At 24.6% G+C, this 20,640-nt stretch overlaps 4 protein-coding genes across 5 annotated transcripts; 1 reads left to right on the top strand and 3 right to left on the bottom strand.

Annotated features, from left to right (window-relative positions):
- Nucleotides 1-140: 140 nt before the first annotated feature.
- Nucleotides 141-3,549, top strand: LOC122858205 (dynamin-binding protein-like). Its single transcript, XM_044160944.1, is given in 5 exon segments — nt 141-434; nt 564-741; nt 822-940; nt 1,022-3,022; nt 3,025-3,549. Coding segments are annotated over 5 exon segments (2,850 nt in total). The 5' UTR covers nt 141-344; the 3' UTR covers nt 3,487-3,549.
- LOC122858039 (spatacsin) lies at nt 3,518-18,446 on the bottom strand. 2 transcript variants are annotated; one of them, XM_044160671.1, is made up of 5 exons: nt 17,699-18,446; nt 7,929-8,969; nt 7,581-7,855; nt 7,337-7,498; nt 3,518-7,264 (listed from the first exon to the last, which is right to left on the bottom strand). In XM_044160671.1, exons 1-5 carry the CDS (start codon nt 18,444-18,446, stop codon nt 4,067-4,069), a joined length of 5,424 nt encoding a protein of 1,807 aa, XP_044016606.1. In that variant the 3' UTR covers nt 3,518-4,066. The 2 variants fall into 2 exon arrangements, with proteins under 2 accessions (XP_044016606.1, XP_044016605.1); XM_044160670.1 differs by lacking the exon at nt 17,699-18,446 and adding an exon at nt 9,727-10,202 and having other exon boundaries at nt 7,929-9,664.
- LOC122858127 lies at nt 10,532-13,370 on the bottom strand. The gene is made up of 5 exons (XM_044160832.1): nt 13,249-13,370; nt 13,063-13,149; nt 12,834-12,969; nt 12,258-12,748; nt 10,532-12,161 (listed from the first exon to the last, which is right to left on the bottom strand). Exons 2-5 carry the CDS (start codon nt 13,096-13,098, stop codon nt 11,544-11,546), a joined length of 1,281 nt encoding a protein of 426 aa, XP_044016767.1. The 5' UTR covers nt 13,099-13,149; nt 13,249-13,370; the 3' UTR covers nt 10,532-11,543.
- On the bottom strand, nt 13,433-18,913 carry LOC122858159 (spatacsin-like). The gene is made up of 6 exons (XM_044160879.1): nt 18,532-18,913; nt 16,722-18,469; nt 16,374-16,648; nt 16,132-16,293; nt 15,843-16,059; nt 13,433-14,465 (listed from the first exon to the last, which is right to left on the bottom strand). Exons 2-5 carry the CDS (start codon nt 16,819-16,821, stop codon nt 15,853-15,855), a joined length of 744 nt encoding a protein of 247 aa, XP_044016814.1. The 5' UTR covers nt 16,822-18,469; nt 18,532-18,913; the 3' UTR covers nt 13,433-14,465; nt 15,843-15,852.
- Between the last annotated feature and the right edge of the window lie 1,727 nt (nt 18,914-20,640).

Here is a 20,640-nt window from a genome sequence, read left to right as displayed (position 1 = left end):
TTGTTTTTTAAATTTATGTCAAATACTTGATTGTTTAAATAAATAAATAAAAAAACAATTTCCAAATTTAGCTGCTTTTAATTATTTTTTTGCAAATAAATATTTAGGTTGTTTTGAAAAATTATTTATACCTACTTGTAATTCGATAAAAAACCAATTTCAGACAGGTGTGTATATTTTTTTCAGTATTTTTTATTTTTTAAATCATATAATTAAAAATTCCAGAGTGACGTCACTTTCACTTGTTGGAACGAGTGACACCATGTTATGACAGTTAATCAACGTGAAAAAAACAACAAAAAAAAAATTAATTTCACACTAATAAAACTATTAATATTGTCAAAATGGAGCCAGGTCAATTAGCAAGAGTACTGACTGATTTTTTTACAACAATTGATGGTGAATTAAGTCTCACAAAAGGCGATTATTTTCTGGTAGGAATGTATACATTGTTTACATTTTTATGTAACTTGATAAAACAAGTGGTTCAACATTTTAAATAAATTTATAAATGAAAATTTTACAAAAAAAAAAAACATTAAAAACAATAATATACATTACAGCTTATAAGTGTCGTTGATAAAATTTGGTGTTATGGAGAGTCAAGGAATAAACGTGGTAAATTTCCATCAAATCATCTACACCGAGTTGATACTCCAAATTTAAATGATGATGAAAATTTATTTATATCAATTGCTCCATTCAAGGGTGAGCAAGAAGGTGATTTAATTTTTGATCAAGGTAATGAAATGGATGTGTATTTTTTTTAATCCTCCACAATGATCAATAATTCTATTTTATTTTAATGTATTTTTATTCAGGTGAATTTATTATTGGACAACAAGAAATTGAGCCTGGCTGGTGGTCTGGTTATATTGATGAAAGAAGTGGTGTATTTCCAATGTCTCATGTATGGTTAATTGACAAAACTATTCTCAAGGTAATTGCATAAATTTATATTTAGTAAATTGCATTAAAACAATAATAATTGTAATGAAAAAAAAAATAAAAATAATTACAGAAATCAGGAAATAAAAAAATAGTAAGAAAAAAAGTAAAAGTTAAAACATCATTAAAAGCACAACTTGATGAAGAGCTTGATTTAACAGAAGGTGATATTGTAACAGTCATTGAAATATTAGATGATGGTTGGGTACGTGGTGTCACATCAGATGGTAGAACTGGAACTTTTCCTGAAGCCTTTGTTGAATATATAAATGACAATATAGATTATGTAGATCAAGCTGCAGCATTGCCTACAGCTTCAGTTCCAAATACATCAAATTATCAATTACCAATTTATAATAAATGGATTGAATCATCAAGTCATGATGCTTTTGAAGAAGCAGCTCCATCATATGATGATTTATTTCCAGATACAAAAAAAACTAATGACAATATAGTATCAAAAAAAAATGATAACCCTAGCTTACATTCACTTGATGTTAAACCATATGCAATAACACTTTATCCATTCAAAGCACAGTATCAAGATGAATTAAATTTTGAAGCCAATGAAATAGTTGAGTTGACTAGACACATTGATTTAGATTGGGTTGAAGGAATAATTGAAAATAAAAAAGGAATGCTTCCAACGTCATACGTTAAAATTATTGTTGATTGTAGTGAAGAAAATAGAATTGATTCAAATATCAAAGATGAACATGATGAATCAATAAAAAATTATATAAATTTAGAAGATGAAAGTAGAGTTAAAGTTGCATATACATTTGATGCACAAATGAAAGAAGATTTGAGTGTTAAAGAAGGTGAAATTGTAACAATTGTTAAAACAATAAATGAAGGATGGGTAAGTGTAAAAAATGAAAATGGAGAAATTGGTTTATGTCCAAGAGGATATCTTTCTGATGACACACATGATGATCCAATTGATGATTTTGTTGTACTAAGAAATGATGAAAAAATAATTAATAGTCAAGCAAAAAGAATTTCTATTCAACCACATAGACCAGCTCCACCAACACCAGCACCTGGTTCAATTCCATTACAAAAATTAACAATAAATGAAAAAAGTCAATTACATGATGAAGATTTAAACAAACTAAATGACAATGTAAATGAAGATGAAATAAATTTACAAAAAAGATTTGAAAAACGACAAAATGTTATAAGTGAATTAGTCATAACAGAAAAAGAATATGTTAGAGATTTAAAAGTAACATATGAAACATTTAATTTATATGATCCAAGTAAATTAGAGACACGTGGTATTGATGTATCAATATTATTTGGTAATATATTAGATGTTATTCATGTTGCTGAAGATTTATTGGATTCAATGTTGAAAGCAATGAAAGGAAAAGATGAAAGTCAACAAATGATTGCACCTTGTTTTTTAAATATGAGTGAAAGATTAAAAACAATTTATAAAAAATACTGTGGTAATCATGAGGCAGCATTGAGTTTATTAAAAAAATATGAAGATAATAAAGAAATAATGACGTTATTTGATAAAGGTATTGAAACACTTCGTCATCAAGTTGCCTGCTTTGACATGAGTTCAATATTAATTAAACCGGTACAAAGAATTCTCAAGTATCCATTGATGCTTTATGAATTAGTTAAATGTACAGAAGAAAATCATCCTGATAGAGAAAACATTGAAGAAGCATGGAAAGTCATGACTGCAGTTGCATCATATATCAATGAATACAAACGTCGAACAGATATTATATCAAAATATCTTGATAGTGATAATACTCTTATGAGTAAAATGTCAAAATTAAATATGCATTCTGTTACTAAAAAATCAAGTAGATTTAGTGCAAAATTATCAGCAAGTTTTGGCCTAACAAATATACCACCAGATCCAGTATTTGATGAACTTGAAAAACAATTTAAAATTCTTGAAAAAACAACTGAACAATTACATTATGATGTTGAACAATGTATGAGTTGTTTGCATGAAGAAACAGTATGTAGTGAAGTATTATCAGATTTTTTAAATCAATATCATCATGGTGTATGTGATAATGAAATTAGAAAATTTCATGATAAAATAATATTTTAGAACCATTACCACAACCAAGACAACAATTATCACAACAATATAGTAATGATATTGTCGATTATCCTTCAAACAGTATTGATTATTCAATCAAAGAAGAAATTAAAAATGATTTAATAAATCTTGATTCTCCAGTTAAAGAAAAAAATAATCCACCACAATTTTCACAATCACATTTATATGGTAATCTTGATCCACTTGTTGATGATGATTGTGAAGCATCATCAGTCAACAATCAACAACAACGTTATGCTAATTTTGAAAATGAATTTTATGTTGTTGCCTATACATTTGATGGAACAATACCTGGAACACTTGCTATTAAAAAAGGCCAAATGGTAAAATTAATAAAGCCACATGATGAAAAAGGCAACGATGACTGGTGGTTGATGGAAGACAGACATGGCTCGTCTGGATATGTTCCAAAAAATTATGTTAAATTATACTCCAAACCTTAATTATTATTTATTAATAATCGTTATTTCATTATTTTATTTAATCGAGCTTCTTCACATTTTTATTTTCATGTACCAATTTATAAAAAATTATTATATTGAATTTAAACAACTATATTTATATACATTTTAAAAAATATATACGATATTATTTTATTTTTAATTTAACTAACAAACATTATTGTTTTTGTTGAGTTTTTACAGATTTTTTTTTCGAGATAAATATCTATATTTTTAAATGTTAATGTAATTGTCAAATTAACTAACCGATATATATTTTTATATACAATATAATTATCGAGTTTTTAATCATTTTCATCTTGTTGATATTATTATTTTTTTTTTTGTACTTAAAAAAAATTTTTAATGGTTGTACATAAAATAATGTTTTAATATAAATAAGTTAATTTGCTGACTTTAATAATTTTTTGTTTACAAATAAATAAAATAAAGCTTATTTTGACTTGAAATAATAATTATTCAATAATTAAATATTCTTGTAATTTTATAATATTAATAGATATTCAATAACTATATATTTTTTCGCGATATATAAAATAAAATATAAAACAATAATAATATTTCAGCCACGAAATGTTTCACCAATAAATTCCTGAGATTTAAAGCCTTGCTTCCATACAGTGTCTTTTAAATATGAGCCAGTTGTTGGATTTGACAATATGACCTCAATAATATCTTTAAAACCCAATTGACTTGCTAATACATATTTACACTCGACATCATTTAATTCATTAATTAAATTTTTCATATTTGTTGTCATTTGTTTGGATATATTTTTTTCAGTTCTATATCGATAAGTGCAATCTTGTACAATTGCAGTTGTAAGTTTTTTAGAAATTAAAAAATCTTTAAGGTATTTTGTTTTTCCATTGATAATAAATTGATGATAAATACTACTTGACCAATCAGCACTGTGATTATAAGCTTGAATGATAATTAATGATTGTGAAAAATTTAAAATTTGACACAGTGCTCTGTTGACTTCATCAACACTTAAATTAAGTAGACATGGCACTTGTTGATTTGGTGCAGTACCATTTAACAGTGATATTTGTAATGCAACTAATTGAGCTTGATGTGAACATTTATTTGCCAAATTTAATTTATTATCTTGTAGATAATATTCAGTTGCATGTGTAAAATTTGCAATTGCAAGCTGTAATTTTTTTTCTGTATCATCATTTTTAATAAATTTTATTGTACTTTGTGATAATGTTGGTGATTTTTGAGTATTTTTTCTCGTATCTTTTATTAATTCACGAATAATAATTTTTGCTGCTGTTTCCCACATTATTGCAATTTCATTATAAAGACGAAAATGTAATGCAACAAGTGTAAATAGTTCTTTATCATTTGGACATTGTTTTTTACAAAATTCTAAAAGTGCAATTTTTAATCCACTTATTTTATCCATTCCTTGACCAAGTAAAAATTCAAATTGATCATTTTCTTTAATTATTTGAAATACATAATTCATTTCAGTAAATCTACCAACACCAGTAACAAGTCTAACAAGTAAACTCCAAAGTTTTAAACGTTGTAATGTATTTGCCAGTTGTTGACATTTTTTTAGAACAGATGCAATACCTTCCATGCTACATGATGCTGTAAAATAATTATGAGATGTCACAAGAAGTTCAACAATTATTTTTAAAGCAGATATATCAAGTTTTGTTCCATGTGAATGACCAAGTCTTGAGCTTGCATTTTTAATTAATTCCCATCCAAGTAAAGATATATCACTGCATAAATCAGCAATTCGTTTTAAGCATCCATCAATTGGATAACCCCACATGAGCATTAAATCTTCTTGTCCATCTTCAATTTGACGTGTAATATGTAAATTAATTTCACCAGCAAGAAATTTTGTAACTTCAGTATTTTTAATTTTATATGCAGCAATAACATCATTTATTAATTCAAATTTTTTATCACAATTTATTGCTGTTATTTCATATAGCATTATCATTGGATCTGTTGATAACAATAAAATTTTATAACTTCTTTTTAAACTACCAGATAATTTGTGCAATAATAATATTTTATTTCCCACATTTATACCATGTTGAAGACTTTTAATTAGCTTTTCAAGAACCAATGTACAATCAATATATTTTTGTTGCATCAAAGGACTACTTGAGCTTGATGTATCAATTGAATCTGATGAAATATTTAATGATGATGTTGATAGTCTTTTTTGTAATCCTCGATTTTTTAATGTTGGATATTTTTGTTGTTTAATATCATCAGACTCAGCAAGTAAAGCTTTTTGTTGTACATTCATTTGATAAGGTGAAATTTCTCCTTCAGCTAAACTCAAACACAGCATTAATTTAAGTAAATCTTTGTGTTTATAATTAAATATAGCACTTATTCTTAGTGCTGTTTTTAAATCTTCAATATCAATAAATTTATTTATAAGTTTTTCAACAGATTGTTCTTCAATTTTATCATTCAATGAACAACTAACACGTAAATTACTTATACCTGATAATAATTCACATTTTAATTTATTAAATTGTTGATTATCATTTTGTATGACAATTGATTCTGGACCAGCAAGTATACAAGATTTCCACATAATCATTTCAACCATGTCAATTGTTTGTTGATCAGTTGAAAGTGTCTTTAATGTTTTTAATGCCAATTCAAGTATTTCATATCTTTCTTTGTATGATTCAACTAATTCAGCATGTTCAATAAAAAATTTTGCAGTATCATCAAAACCAACATCGTATTTTTTAATATCATCTGCACATTTTTTCCAAAAATTATCATTTAATTTAAATTGTTTGTCATTAATATTTTTTTTAAATTCACTACGATATTGATTTAATATTATTTTTGAGCATGGAAGATTTGCTATTTTAGATAATTCTAATGCATTACTAAAATTTTCTTTAACAACAAGTTCTTCAATACATCTTTCAATTTCTTCATTAACATTTGTGCCATTTTCTGTTAATTTAATTTTTATAAAATTAATTTTTGTTGTTGTTTTTGATAAACTTGTTATTATTTGTAATAAAGAACAAAAATCTGGCTCATTTATATTTAATTCATCATTAAAATTATCATCAACAAGTATATTTAAAAATTTTTTTTGTAAATGAATACTATTGAAACATGTTCCAAGACAAATTAAAACTAATTCAATAGCAACAGTACCAATCCAAAATTCATTTGTAAGATAAGTTGTATCTACATCATCCCAATCGATCATTTTATTACTTTTTAAATTTGAACAAATATTTAAAAACTCACATAAATATTTTTTATTACTTTTAAATTGTCCATTTTTAATGCATTCATTGATAAATTTTGTAAATGAACATAATGGATTATCTGGTAAAAAAATTTCAAGACCACGATTAAGAGTATCAAGATATCCCAATGAAACCATTGATTTAAATAATTCAGATATTTTACGAGCTGACCATATTTGATCAGTCAAACAATCAGCATAGCTTGATATAAATTCATCATCATCAACTGATATTACAAGCCATGAATAACAATAAACTGCAATTGATGATGGCTCATAACAAGCAGCAAGTACAACAAGAACTGGTGATTTTAATTCACATGATGCTTTTATCAATGCACCTGGTGGATCTTGACTCTGATGGCTCTCTAAAATAACCAACCATAAATCTTGTTTGACAGATGAATTTCTTTGATTTAATAAACATGATAAATCATTTTGTAATAGGCCATGTAATTGTTTCATTTCTTGATTTATTGTTGGACTTGGTGATTCCTAATAACAAAATAAATAATATTTAATTATTTATCAACAAAATATATATTATATATGGTTTTTTCAACTTACTTTTGAGCTCATTTTTTGATAAATATAATTTTTTCCTTCACGTTGTTTAGTACGTTGTAAATTATATACTGGTTTATGTTCAACTAGATGATAATTATTTAAACATTTTAATAAATGTTCACGTATATTGGGATCATTAAAATTTACTGTATTTTCAAGTATCTAAATAAATTAATATAATTTATAAATAATAATTCATATGTTAAACAAAAAAAAATGTTTAATGTATATTTTTTTTTTTTACCTGTTCTAATGGATAATGAAAAATATGTACAACAAGAATAAATTCAAACCAATAATTATTAATAGCAAGTTGTTTTAAAAACCAAGATGATAATTCAGTATTATGTGCTCTTGAAAATTGTACAATTAAACTCCATGAATGTAATGATAAAATAAATTTTTCAATATTATTCATTGATGTTGTTTTATATTCAATTTCAAAACTTTCTTCTAAATACGTCAAAACAGTTATCAAATCTTTTGAATTCTGATATGTTATTGATTTGAGAAGGTCATCTAAAAGTTTAAAAAATTTTAATACATAGCTGTGATAAATTAACACTCTTTAATAAAATATTATCAAACTTACTTATTGAAATATTTAATATTTTTTTAATATAATTTGCAACAGTTGTATGAAGTCTCAAATATTCAGAATCAATTCCTAAAAATTCGATAAACGCAATACATGTACTGATAATATCTGGCTCATTGACATGATCAAGACCAAATATATGTGCTTGAAATGCAAATTGTGATTTAATTTTTGATGATAAATTAATTTGTTTTTGTACAATATACGCAGCCATACTTGGTCGTGATTCTTTTAAATAATATTTATATGTTAATTTTTCATTTCGTCCATATTTTTTAATTAAATTATCATTTGCAAAATTTGGTATTGTTTCATTTTTAATTCTCCATTTAAATAATTTTTGTGTATCAATATTTTTATAGCCATTTAATAATTGATAAATTGTTATATCATTTTTTTTATTATCATCTTTAATTGCATCTTTAACATAAACTATTTTATCTATTATTTTTATAATAATATTACGAGATAATAATACATTATCTATCACAATACCATTATCATTATTTATCATATCATAAAGGCTAATTTTATTATCTTCAGATTCTTGTGATTTATATTTTAATAAAATAAGATAAAATGTTATTAATGGATGAGTTTCAAAATACACATCTTGTTCATCAGTTATTTTACAAATTGTTTGACAAATACAACGACTCAATAAATTCATATCAAATGATTCAGCCTCACTAATTTGATTTAAATTATTCAATAAATCTTGATCATTAGAATACAAATTATCATCAATGTTATCTCTATTTTGATAATATAATATTGAATGAATATTTTTTTCAAAATATTCTCTATCAACATTTGTCAATTTATTTGTTAAAATATTATTAATTTTATTAAATGTTATTTCAGCACTGAAAAATCTAGCTAACATGGCTTTAACATCTTGACGTTCTTTTTTTGTAAATACACCATATTTTGATAGATGATTGAGCAATAATTCTTTGGTAGGAAATGAAGCACTAGATTGTTCAATATTATCCAACATTTCTTCATCAATTTCCAGGTGATTAAATATATTTTCTTTCTCATCAATATCAACTTCATTGTATTTTTTATCAATCCAATTTATTAATAAATCAATATTGTCTTCAGTTAAAAGATAATCCCAAACAGAATTAGCATCAAGCATTTTAACAAGACAAGATTCATTTGTACGAAAATAAATTTCTGTAACAAGTGATGATTTGACAATTGGCTGAAGATTCATCATTTCATTAATTGATATATTATCAATTGGTTTTTTATCTATGATATTTTTTGATGAATCAACACAATCATCATGTTTATTAATACAATTAATAATTGTCCATGCTTCAATTTCATCATCATTAAAACCTTTGTTGTCCATTACATGTTTAGCTAGGAATCTGTACATTTAATACAAATATTTTTTATATATTCAATTGGTTCTTTGCCTACATTTTTAATAATATGTGATGCTCTATGAATTGTACGTTTTTTAAGTAATTCATTTATCCATATTTCAACTTCAGAATAAAAAAAATTTTGTGTTTCTTGAAGTGTCCAGTGTTTTCTGTACATTAAAAATTTATGAGCTAATTTTAAATGAGTTCCTTTTGCTGATGATTCACGTACAACTTCTCTGTCTCCCATGCTTGACCAACCTGACCATACTCCAGCTAATTCTCCAGCAGTCAAGCATTCTACAGGTATTCCACCAACAGCCTCCATTTAAAAATGATACTATTGTTTTACTAAAATGAATAAATAACGTTATTAATATTTAATTATTTAAATATTATTTTTAATTACTTACAAATTTAAAGAGTATATAACATCCATTTGGCACAAGTATCAACAATTTTTTATAGCTCAATTTTATTATAGCTATAGGCTAACAAAAATTATGCAAATATTAGTCATTGTAGATCAAAGTTCAAGTGATTGTACTCTATAAAAATGAAAACATTCATGTGATTCACGCTTGATATTTATTTGCATTTTATAATCTTCTTATTGTATTGGACACATCACTATTATCTATTTTTTTATTTATTGTTTGATACTTGATAATAAATTGTTTGATAGAAAAAAAAAAAAAAAAAACAATTGTTATTATTAGATTGTTTCTACTATTTGTGATATATTGATGTTATTTTTATGATCAACAATAAATTATAAATAATAATTGCAATAGCTATTATCTACTATCTAGATCACACACTGTCACACACTTTGGAGTCTGGACACAAACAAAAAAAAAAAATCTATATAATAGAGATCAGCTGTTAACTGTCACAGATGATAAAAAAAAATAAATAAAAGACGGTTGATAAAATAGAAATTTTCAAAAGTTATGTTTGTGTATATTGCATATTATGTAATAAATTACTAATGAGTTGTTAGTAATAACTAATAAGGAGACAATTTTTGAATAATAAATTTATTTAATTTAATAATTAATAATTTTAATGGATATTTGTTGTTTAAATATTAATGTGGCTATAATGCAGTATGCACAAGATTACACAATTCTTCTCAAAGATCTTGTATACCTATCCGGCAAATAATATTAAAATATTGTGGGATATATGGATAAATAATATTAGAAAAAAAATCAAATACCACTTTTTTTTTATTTCAATAAAAATTTTCATTCTTACAATATAAGTTTATAATGAATTAATTATTATACACTGATAGTTAATTAATTAATTATACAGCTTCATATCAATAGAAGTAAAAAAAAAAAAAACTTTTTTTGTTATTATGATACCAGAAAAATTAGTTGTAAATAATTTTTCTGGCACAAATAACCCGCTACTATCTTCTATTAGCATATATATATATATAATAATAATTATTATTATTATATATATATAATATGATATCTTTATAATATAATTATATATAATAAACATAAATAATATTTATTATGATATAATATATATATTATAAAATGATTATAATATAATTATATATAATAAACATAAATAATATTTATTATGATATAATATATATTATAAAAAGACTATAATATAATTATATATAATAAATATATATACAATAGTCATCATGATAAGATATATATTATAATATAATTTTACATATAATAAATATGTAATAATAATAAAAATTTTTTTTCCAGACTCTTATGTTGGTATATTAACTACCAACTACCCAATTTAGTATATTAACTAATTTTCATTATTTTGTATCTCGTGATTAAAATGATCTGTTGAATAATTATATTCAAAAAAAAAAAAATTTAAAATCTTTACTCTATTATTATTTCTTTTTTGTTTAAATAATATTTGTGTTTTTTCATTTGTAAAAATTTGTAATTCTTTTTTCATTTTTTTTGTAATCTATGAAACGCTTGAATGAACAAGCCCCATGATACAAAAAAAAATAAAATTAAAATAATACTTTATCATTACTTTTTTTAAGTAATGTTGTATCAAGCAATTATATTATTAATTTTTTTTTTCTTGTACTTTGTCGAAAAGACATGTAACTTTAATTACTTTTACTTGATAATATAATATAATGATATATATTTATAATATAATTATAATATAATTACATATAATAAATATATATTATTATATTATATTATTATATATAAACTTTTTATATATAATCAATATCCAAATATTCATATTCAGTTTGATCAGGGTCAAGTGTAACAACTATATTTAATTCTATTTCACGATTTCTTGATATTTCTGCTGCTTTTCCAATAAATTTATGTGTTATACCTGTGTCTCTAACGCAATAATAAATCATGTCTGGTGAATTTTCAAGAACTTTAATTGCTGATTCATCAGTAATTTTATTGCTGAATGGTAACGTTAAGTGTGTTAAATTTTTGAGCAATTTAATTGAGGAGTCAGTGACATTATTAAAGCCTTTAAATTCAAGATATTTTAAATTATTCATCTTTGTACATGTAACGATACCAGCATCGGTTAGCAATTGACATGATACACTTAGTGTGTGTAATCGTTTTATAGTATTAGCAATATTATATATTCCATTATCGGTAATTCGCCAACCAATAATATCTAATTCTTCAATATTTTCAATGAGCTCCTCATCACCAATTTTATTTATCATGTAACAAGTATCTTCAGGAATGCATGTTACTGTTTTAAAATTGTTAAGAAACTTGAAATAGTCGCGTAAACGTCTGGGACATCCTATACCAGCATTTGAAAATTTTCTTAAGGCCTTTAGTTGAGGAATTACCTACAAAAGAAATAATTTAGGTAAAAAACTTATGTAAAGAATAAAAAAAAATGGTATTTTGCAATAGATAAGATATATAAAGTTTAAGTTACATACACTCATCATGTTGTCTGGAAAATAAGGTAATCCATAAAGGACTGCAGGCCAATTTGAAATATTGAGATCAGTCAATGTATCAGCAACATTTAACAATGAATCAATTAAAGTTGAAGATACTTGTGAACATATATCATCAAAACAACCATGCAATATAATTTTCAATACTTCAAGTTTAGAAAGATTCGAAAATGCATTATGTAATTTCGCATTATCAACTTTATGGATTCTTATTCGAAGTTTTACGAGATTTTGACAATACTCATTAATAACTGGCAATATGTTACAATAACCATAGATTGACAAGTCTAATTCTGTTAAATAACGACCACATTTATAAAGCAGTGATTTCAAAAACTTGAATTGTCCATTGATTCTTGGATAATTTCTCACTAAAAAATGTGGATACTCGTCATATTCCCAATAAGTTAGTTCAAGTTTTTTGACATTAAACCAAGAATAATCAAGGGCTCTTTCCCATTTTTTGCATACTAAAAAAATAAATTAATCGTCATTAGTAATGACTTATTACTATACAATATAGATTTTAAATAAAAAAAAAATAATTCATCATACCCAATGCAATTTTTGGTCTTTCACATGCTGGCACATACATGAATATTTCAGCCAGGCAATCATCATTAACACACTCAATTATCGTTATATCTTTGGCGTTTAAAATATCATTATCATTATCATGGTGAGAGTATATCTATATAAAAAGAATAATCAAATATTAATATTTAATCTATAAGCATGCAGTGAATACTATATATACATTATACTATATATTTTTTCGACTAACGTTATTATTCTTTTTACTGAAGGACCGTGTTATCATGTGATGTGTAGCCTTATGATTACGATGATGATGTTGATAATGATGGTATTTCTAAAAAAAATAATCCATATTTAATAGTTTAATAACATAATAATTTAATATATAATCTACAAGCATGAAATGAAGACTACTGGTCTTTCTTAAACTAACCTTATTTTTGTTTTTGCTGAAGAAACGTATTGACACTTGACTTCGAACTCTCTTTTTTACCAACTTTTTTTTCGACCCTGATTTCCGCAATCGTTTGAGTTACAGTTCATATAAAATTTCATCTAAGTTCTCATAACACACATAAATTTCTTTTATAATTGATCGAGGCATATGTTTGATTTGATAACATTCAAATTTGGTATCCACTATATAACCAAGTTTCAGTTTAAGGGATTACCAGCACAAATCAAATACAGACAGAGCCTCGAAATTTTTCAAGTAGATTAATGAAATAACCGCAAAAGCGATTTTTGAATTGCCGAATTGATGGACGGTGGAGGTTCCGAAAAAACGAAAAAACACACGCTCAATTTTTCTGATTATTTTTTTGTAGCTAATTACTTAGTAATTAATGAATAAAGTAGGCTACGTTTTTGGAGGTTATACATAGGTTCCTATGGAGAGTCTGGTTGAGTTTTTAGAAACCTGGTTAGCCATTTAATGAAAAATGCAGATAGCTTTATCAAAAACTAAGGATAGATAGAGGAAACAATAAGGAAAATTTTGATATAGTTTTTAATAGGCTTTTCAGACCTTTTTATTTTTTAATTACTATATGAAGTTGAAAAAACACTGATATTTTGACTTATTTGACAGATTAAACACACACACACACACACACACACACACACATGCAAACGACCTGGCTGCGATGATTGTCACGACTGGTTTTGTAATTAGTGATCTTCGATATTGATGGATATTGACTAAATATTGAGCGATATATGTACCGGACTCCGGAGACACGAGTACAGGCTACACGAGTACAGTACTACTGAATAGTGGTCTTCGATATTGAGCGATATACCGGAGACACGAGTATCTACCAGTGATGGGTAAATGGTCGATTTTTGAGGTTTCATACGCTTACAGTAAGATACTGTAAGATACTGTAAGAAACTGTAAGATACCTCTGACGCCATTTTGAACATTCTTAGGGCCGGTTTTTTCGTCCAACATTACAGTTAACTGAGCATTAAGGGCTGGTTTTTTCGTCCACAGTTACAGTTAACCAGGGGTGCTATTCTTGGTCCCGTATTGCGGGAGTTATTGCGGGTCCCGCAATAACGATTCGCCGACAAGAAATGTTAGTCGCAACAGAAAAACATGAAGGCGCTTGTTGTTGCTTTCATGTAAATTCTACCTTATTTTTGCATTTGCATCAGTGTTGGGTAAATGGTCGATTTTTGGGTTTAATACTTTCATACCGGTATAATAAAGTATTAAACCGTATATCTGATATAAAGAAAGTATAGAAATTATGAAACTCAAGGAACGCCCTTATATCAAAATTGTCTACCATACCAGCATAAAAAACTCTAAATGTGTTTTTGTTGTTATATTAATAGATGTATTACAGAATAAACAAATAATATGAACAATATTTGATTATAAAACAACAACAGTAATGTATTTCAATTTATTTGAACAGATAATAAGCTATTGACAAATGGCTAAAACGGATCATAACTTCCTGTTAATTTCTAAAAGAATTAATTCAGCCCAAATAATTAACATGTTTTCATAGCTACCATTTTTTCCCATAGCTTTATTAATTAAATAAATAAATGGTCATAGGAAAAATGGTAGCTAAGGAATGAAGTTGTCACATGTTAATTTATGCAAATTAATTTTACCAAAGAAATAAACATGCAGGCAACATCCTTTCGCTTAACAACTCAACCCCATAACTTATTAATTTAACAAAGAATAAATGGTCATAGGAAAAGTGGTAGCTAATAAGGAAGTTGCCACATGTTAATTTATACAGAAATTAATTTTGCCAAAGAAATTAACATGCAGGCAAATCCTTTCTCAGCTTTATTTTCTATGACCATATTATTTAAATAAATAGAGCTATGGGAAAAATATCCAAGAAGGATGTTGCCTGCATGTTAATTTCTCTGGCAAAATTAATTTCGTATAAATTAACGTAGCTGACAACGATTTCATAACACTGACCCCTTATAGCTTTTTATTTATTCAAATTAATAAAAGCTATGGAATCTCAAAACTAAGGAAAGATGTTACTTCTACGTATTAATTTCTTTGGAAATTAATTTATGGTCTTTATGTAAAGCTCTTTATTCTGTCCATAGACATTTTCCAATAGGTTTTATAAATAAATAAATAAAAACTATGGAAAAATAACTAAGGAAGGGTGTTGCCACATGTTGATTTATAAAAATTAATTGAGCCAAAGAAATTAACAGGTAAGCCGCATCCTCTCTCCATTTGATTACTATAAATAACTTTTAATATATTCAATAAATTTATTACTACTGACAAAAGTCTGAGAAAAGGATGAAGATTATTACTATTATGCTATAATTAAGGAATGATATTCTTAAATTTAAATTATGAGCAATTAAAATGGTTTGTGACGTAAAATACGAAAATGCCTACAGATGGCGTACTAACGTGGTATGAAATTATGAAAGTATATGAAACCTCCACGGTATAATACCGATTGTTATTATACCAGGTTTTGAAACCAGTATGATACCGCGGTTTTATACAAACCCAACACTGATTTGCATACGACTATGGCAGCAGAACTGGTGATTTTAATTCACATGATGCTTTTATCAATGCACCTGGTGGATCTTGACTCTGATGGCTCTCTAAAATAACCAACCATAAATCTTGTTTGACAGATGAATTTCTTTGATTTAATAAACATGATAAATCATTTTGTAATAGGCCATGTAATTGTTTCATTTCTTGATTTATTGTTGGACTTGGTGATTCCTAATAACAAAATAAATAATATTTAATTATTTATCAACAAAATATATATTATATATGGTTTTTTCTACTTACTTTTGAGCTCATTTTTTGATAAATATAATTTTTTCCTTCACGTTGTTTAGTACGTTGTAAATTATATACTGGTTTATGTTCAACTAGATGATAATTATTTAAACATTTTAATAAATGTTCACGTATATTGGGGTCATTAAAATTTACTGTATTTTCAAGTATCTAAATAAATTAATATAATTTATAAATAATAATTCATATGTTAAACAAAAAAAATGTTTAATGTATTTTTTTTTTTTTACCTGTTCTAATGGATAATGAAAAATATGTACAACAAGAATAAATTCAAACCAATAATTATTAATAGCAAGTTGTTTTAAAAACCAAGATGATAATTCAGTATTATGTGCTCTTGAAAATTGTACAATTAAACTCCATGAATGTAATGATAAAATAAATTTTTCAATATTATTCATTGATGTTGTTTTATATTCAATTTCAAAACTTTCTTCTAAATACGTCAAAACAGTTATCAAATCTTTTGAATTCTGATATGTTATTGATTTGAGAAGGTCATCTAAAAGTTTAAAAAATTTTAATACATAGCTGTGATAAATTAACACTCTTTAATAAAATATTATCAAACTTACTTATTGAAATATTTAATATTTTTTTAATATAATTTGCAACAGTTGTATGAAGTCTCAAATATTCAGAATCAATTCCTAAAATTCGATAAACGCAATACATGTACTGATAATATCTGGCTCATTGACATGATCAAGACCAAATATGTGCTTGAAATGCAAATTGTGATTTAATTTTTGATGATAAATTTATTTGTTTTTGTACAATATACGCAGCCATACTTGGTCGTGATTCTTTTAAATAATATTTATATGTTAATTTTCATTTCGTCCATATTTTTTAATTAAATTATCATTTGCAAAATTTGGTATTGTTTCATTTTTAATTCTCCATTTAAATAATTTTTGTGTATCAATATTTTTATAGCCATTTAATAATTGATAAATTGTAATATCATTTTTTTTATTATCATCTTTAATTGCATCTTTAACATAAACTATTTTATCTATTATTTTTAGAATAATATTACGAGATAATAATAGATTATCTATGACAATACCGTTATCATTATTTATCATATCATAAAGGCTAATTTTATTATCTTGAGATTCTTGTGATTTATATTTTAATAAAATAAGATAAAATGTTATTAATGGATGAGTTTCAAAATACACATCTTGTTCATCAGTTATTTTACAAATTGTTTGACAAATACAACGACTCAATAAATTCATATCAAATGATTCAGCCTCACTAATTTGATTTAAATTATTTAATAAATCTTGATCATTAGAATACAAATTATCATTAATGTTATCTTTATTTTGATAATATAATATTGAATGAATATTTTTTTCAAAATATTCTATATCAACATTTGTTAATTTATTTGTTAAAATATTATTAATTTTATTAAATGTTATTTCAGCACTGAAAAATCTAGCTAACATGGCTTTAACATCTTGACGTTCTTTTTTTGTAAATACACCATATTTTGATAAATGATTGAGCAATAATTCTTTGGTAGGAAATGAAGCACTAGATTGTTCAATATTATCCAACATTTCTTCATCAATTTCCAGGTGATTAAATATATTTTCTTTCTCATCAATATCAACTTCATTGTATTTTTTATCAATCCAATTAATTAATAAATCAATATTGTCTTCAGTTAAAAGATAATCCCAAACAGAATTAGCATCAAGCATTTTAACAAGACAAGATTCATTTGTACGAAAATAAATTTCTGTAACAAGTGATGATTTGACAATTGGCTGAAGATTCATCATTTCATTAATTGATATATTATCAATTGGTTTTTTATCTATGATATTTTTTGATGAATCAACACAATCATCATGTTTATTAATACAATTAATAATTGTCCATGCTTCAATTTCATCATCATTAAAACCTTTGTTGTCCATTACATGTTTAGCTAGATAATTTCTCAAATCTGAATCTGTACATTTAATACAAATATTTTTTATATATTCAATTGGTTCTTTGCCTACATTTTTAATAATATGTGATGCTCTATGAATTGTACGTTTTTTAAGTAATTCATTTATCCATATTTCAACTTCAGAATAAAAAAAATTTTGTGTTTCTTGAAGTGTCCAGTGTTTTCTGTACATTAAAAATTTATGAGCTAATTTTAAATGAGTTCCTTTTGCTGATGATTCACGTACAACTTCTCTGTCTCCCATGCTTGACCAACCTGACCATACTCCAGCTAATTCTCCAGCAGTCAAGCATTCTACAGGTATTCCACCAACAGCCTCCATTTAAAAATGATACTATTGTTTTACTAAAATAAATAAATAACTTTATTAATATTTAATTATTTAAATATTATTTTTAATTACTTACAAATTTAAAGAGTATATAACATCCATTTGGCACAAGTATCAACAATTTTTTATAGCTCAATTTTATTATAGCTATAGGCTAACAAAAATTATGCAAATATTAGTCATTGTAGATCAAAGTTCAAGTAATTGTACTCTATAAAAATGAAAACATTCATGTGATTCACTCTTGATATTTATTTGCTTTTTATAATCTACTTATTGTATTGGACACATCACTATTATTTATTTTTTTATTTATTGTTTAATATTTGATAATAAATTGTTTGATAGAAAAAAAAAAAAAAAAACGATAGTTATTATTAGATTGTTTTTACTATTTGTGAAATATTGATGTTATTTTTATGATCAACAATAAATTATATAAATAATAATTGCAATAGACCACACACTTTGGAGTCTGGACACAATATGTCTATATAATATAGATCAGCTGTTGACTGTCGCAGATGTTAAAAGAAAAAATAAAAGGTGATTGATGAAATAGGAATTTTCAAAAGTTATGTTTGTGTATTGTTGTGTATATTGCATATATTATGTAATAAATTACTAATAAGTTATTAGGAATAACTAATAAGGAGACAATTTTTTAATAAAAAATTTATTTAATTTAATAATTGATAATTTTAATAAATATCTGTTGTTTAATTGTTAATGGGGCTATAATGCAGCATGCACAAGATCATACAAGATTTTTCTCCAAGATTTTGTATACCTATCCTGCAAATAATTAAAATATTGTGGGATATATATATGGATAAATAATATTAGAAAAAAAAATCAAATACCTATACCACTTTTTTTTTTATTTCAATAAAAATTTTCATTCTTACAATATAAGTTTATAATGAATTAATTATTATACACTGATAGTTGATTAATTAATTATACAGCTTCATATCAATAGAAGTAGAAAAAAAAAAAAAAAAAAATATTCGTTTTTATTATATCAGAAAAATTAGTTGTAAATAATTTTCTGGCACAAATAACTTGCTACTATCTTCTATTAGCATATATATATATATAATAATAATAATTATTATTATTATTATTATTATATATATAATATGATATCTTTATAATATAATCATATATATAATAAACATAAATAATATTTATTAATTATTATGATATAATATATATTATAAAAAGACTATAATATTCATTATAATATAATTTTACATATAATAAAGATTAGTATATTAACTATAATTTTCATTATTTTGTATCTCGTGATTAAAATGATCTGTTGAATAATTATATTCAAAAAAAAAAAAAAAAAAATTAAAATCTCAACTCTATTATTATTTCTTTTTCGTTTAAATAATATTTGTGTTTTTTCGTTTGTAAAAATTCGTAATTCTTTTTTCATTTTTTTTGTAATCTATGAAACGCTTGAATGAACAAGCCCCATGATACAAAAAAAAACAAGTTTAAATAATACTTCATCATTACTTTTTTTAAGTAATGTGGTATCAAGCAATTGTATTATTATTAAGTTTTTTTTTTTTTTTTACTTTGTCGAAAAAACATGTAACTTCAATTACTTTCACCTAATAAAGTGTGTATGATATACTGATATATATTTATAATATAATTATATATAATAAATATGTATATATGTATATGATTATATACATAAACCTTTTTTCCAGACTGTTTTCCAGATCTAATTTTCATTTTTTTGTATCTCTTATTCATAATAATAATTAACTGTTAAATATTCATATTTGATTTGTAGGTTTGGTAAATCAGGGTCAAGTGTAGTATCCACTATTAATTCTCTTCCACGATTTCTCGATATTTCTGCTACTTTTTCAATAAATTTATAAGTTATACCTGTGTTTCTAACGCAATAATAAATCATGTCTGGTGAATTTTCAAGAACTTTAATGGCTGATTCATCAGTAATTTTATTGCTGAATGGTAACTTTAAATGTGTTAAATTTTTGAGCAATTTAATTGAGGAGTCAGTGACATTATTAAAGCCGTTAAAGACAAGAAATTTTAAATTATTCATCTTTGAACATGTAACGATAATGCCGTAAGCAATGAACGTTGAAATCACATATCTTGTAACAAGCGTCGTCAGAAGTGTTTGTTACTGTTT

The sequence above is a fragment of the Aphidius gifuensis genome, linkage group LG5 (assembly GCF_014905175.1).
Source record: "Aphidius gifuensis isolate YNYX2018 linkage group LG5, ASM1490517v1, whole genome shotgun sequence".
Taxonomy (NCBI): domain Eukaryota; kingdom Metazoa; phylum Arthropoda; class Insecta; order Hymenoptera; family Braconidae; genus Aphidius; species Aphidius gifuensis.
Note: the sequence above shows the minus strand (reverse complement) of the source record. Positions and strands in the feature narration are given on the sequence as shown.

Bases quoted from the DNA above. Each gene is read 5' to 3' on its own strand.
- LOC122858159 (XM_044160879.1), bottom strand. From the start codon at position 16,821: ATGTATTGCGTTTATCGAATTTTAGGAATTGATTCTGAATATTTGAGA. The intron at 16,649-16,721 runs GTAAGTTTGATA...TTAAACTTTTAG, and splicing joins AATATTAAATATTTCAATAA to ATGACCTTCTCAAATCAATA. The intron at 16,294-16,373 runs GTAAAAAAAAAA...TAATTTATTTAG, and splicing joins TTCATTATCCATTAGAACAG to ATACTTGAAAATACAGTAAA.
- LOC122858127 (XM_044160832.1), bottom strand. From the start codon at position 13,098: ATGATAACACGGTCCTTCAGTAAAAAGAATAATAAC. The intron at 12,749-12,833 runs GTATGATGAATT...TTATTTTTTTAG, and splicing joins AAGACCAAAAATTGCATTGG to TATGCAAAAAATGGGAAAGA. The intron at 12,162-12,257 runs GTATGTAACTTA...TTTCTTTTGTAG, and splicing joins TTCCAGACAACATGATGAGT to GTAATTCCTCAACTAAAGGC.
- LOC122858039 (XM_044160671.1), bottom strand. From the start codon at position 18,446: ATGGAGGCTGTTGGTGGAATACCTGTAGAATGCTTGACTGCTGGAGAA. The intron at 7,499-7,580 runs GTAAAAAAAAAA...TAATTTATTTAG, and splicing joins TTCATTATCCATTAGAACAG to ATACTTGAAAATACAGTAAA. The intron at 7,265-7,336 runs GTAAGTTGAAAA...TTTTGTTATTAG, and splicing joins ATCAAAAAATGAGCTCAAAA to GAATCACCAAGTCCAACAAT.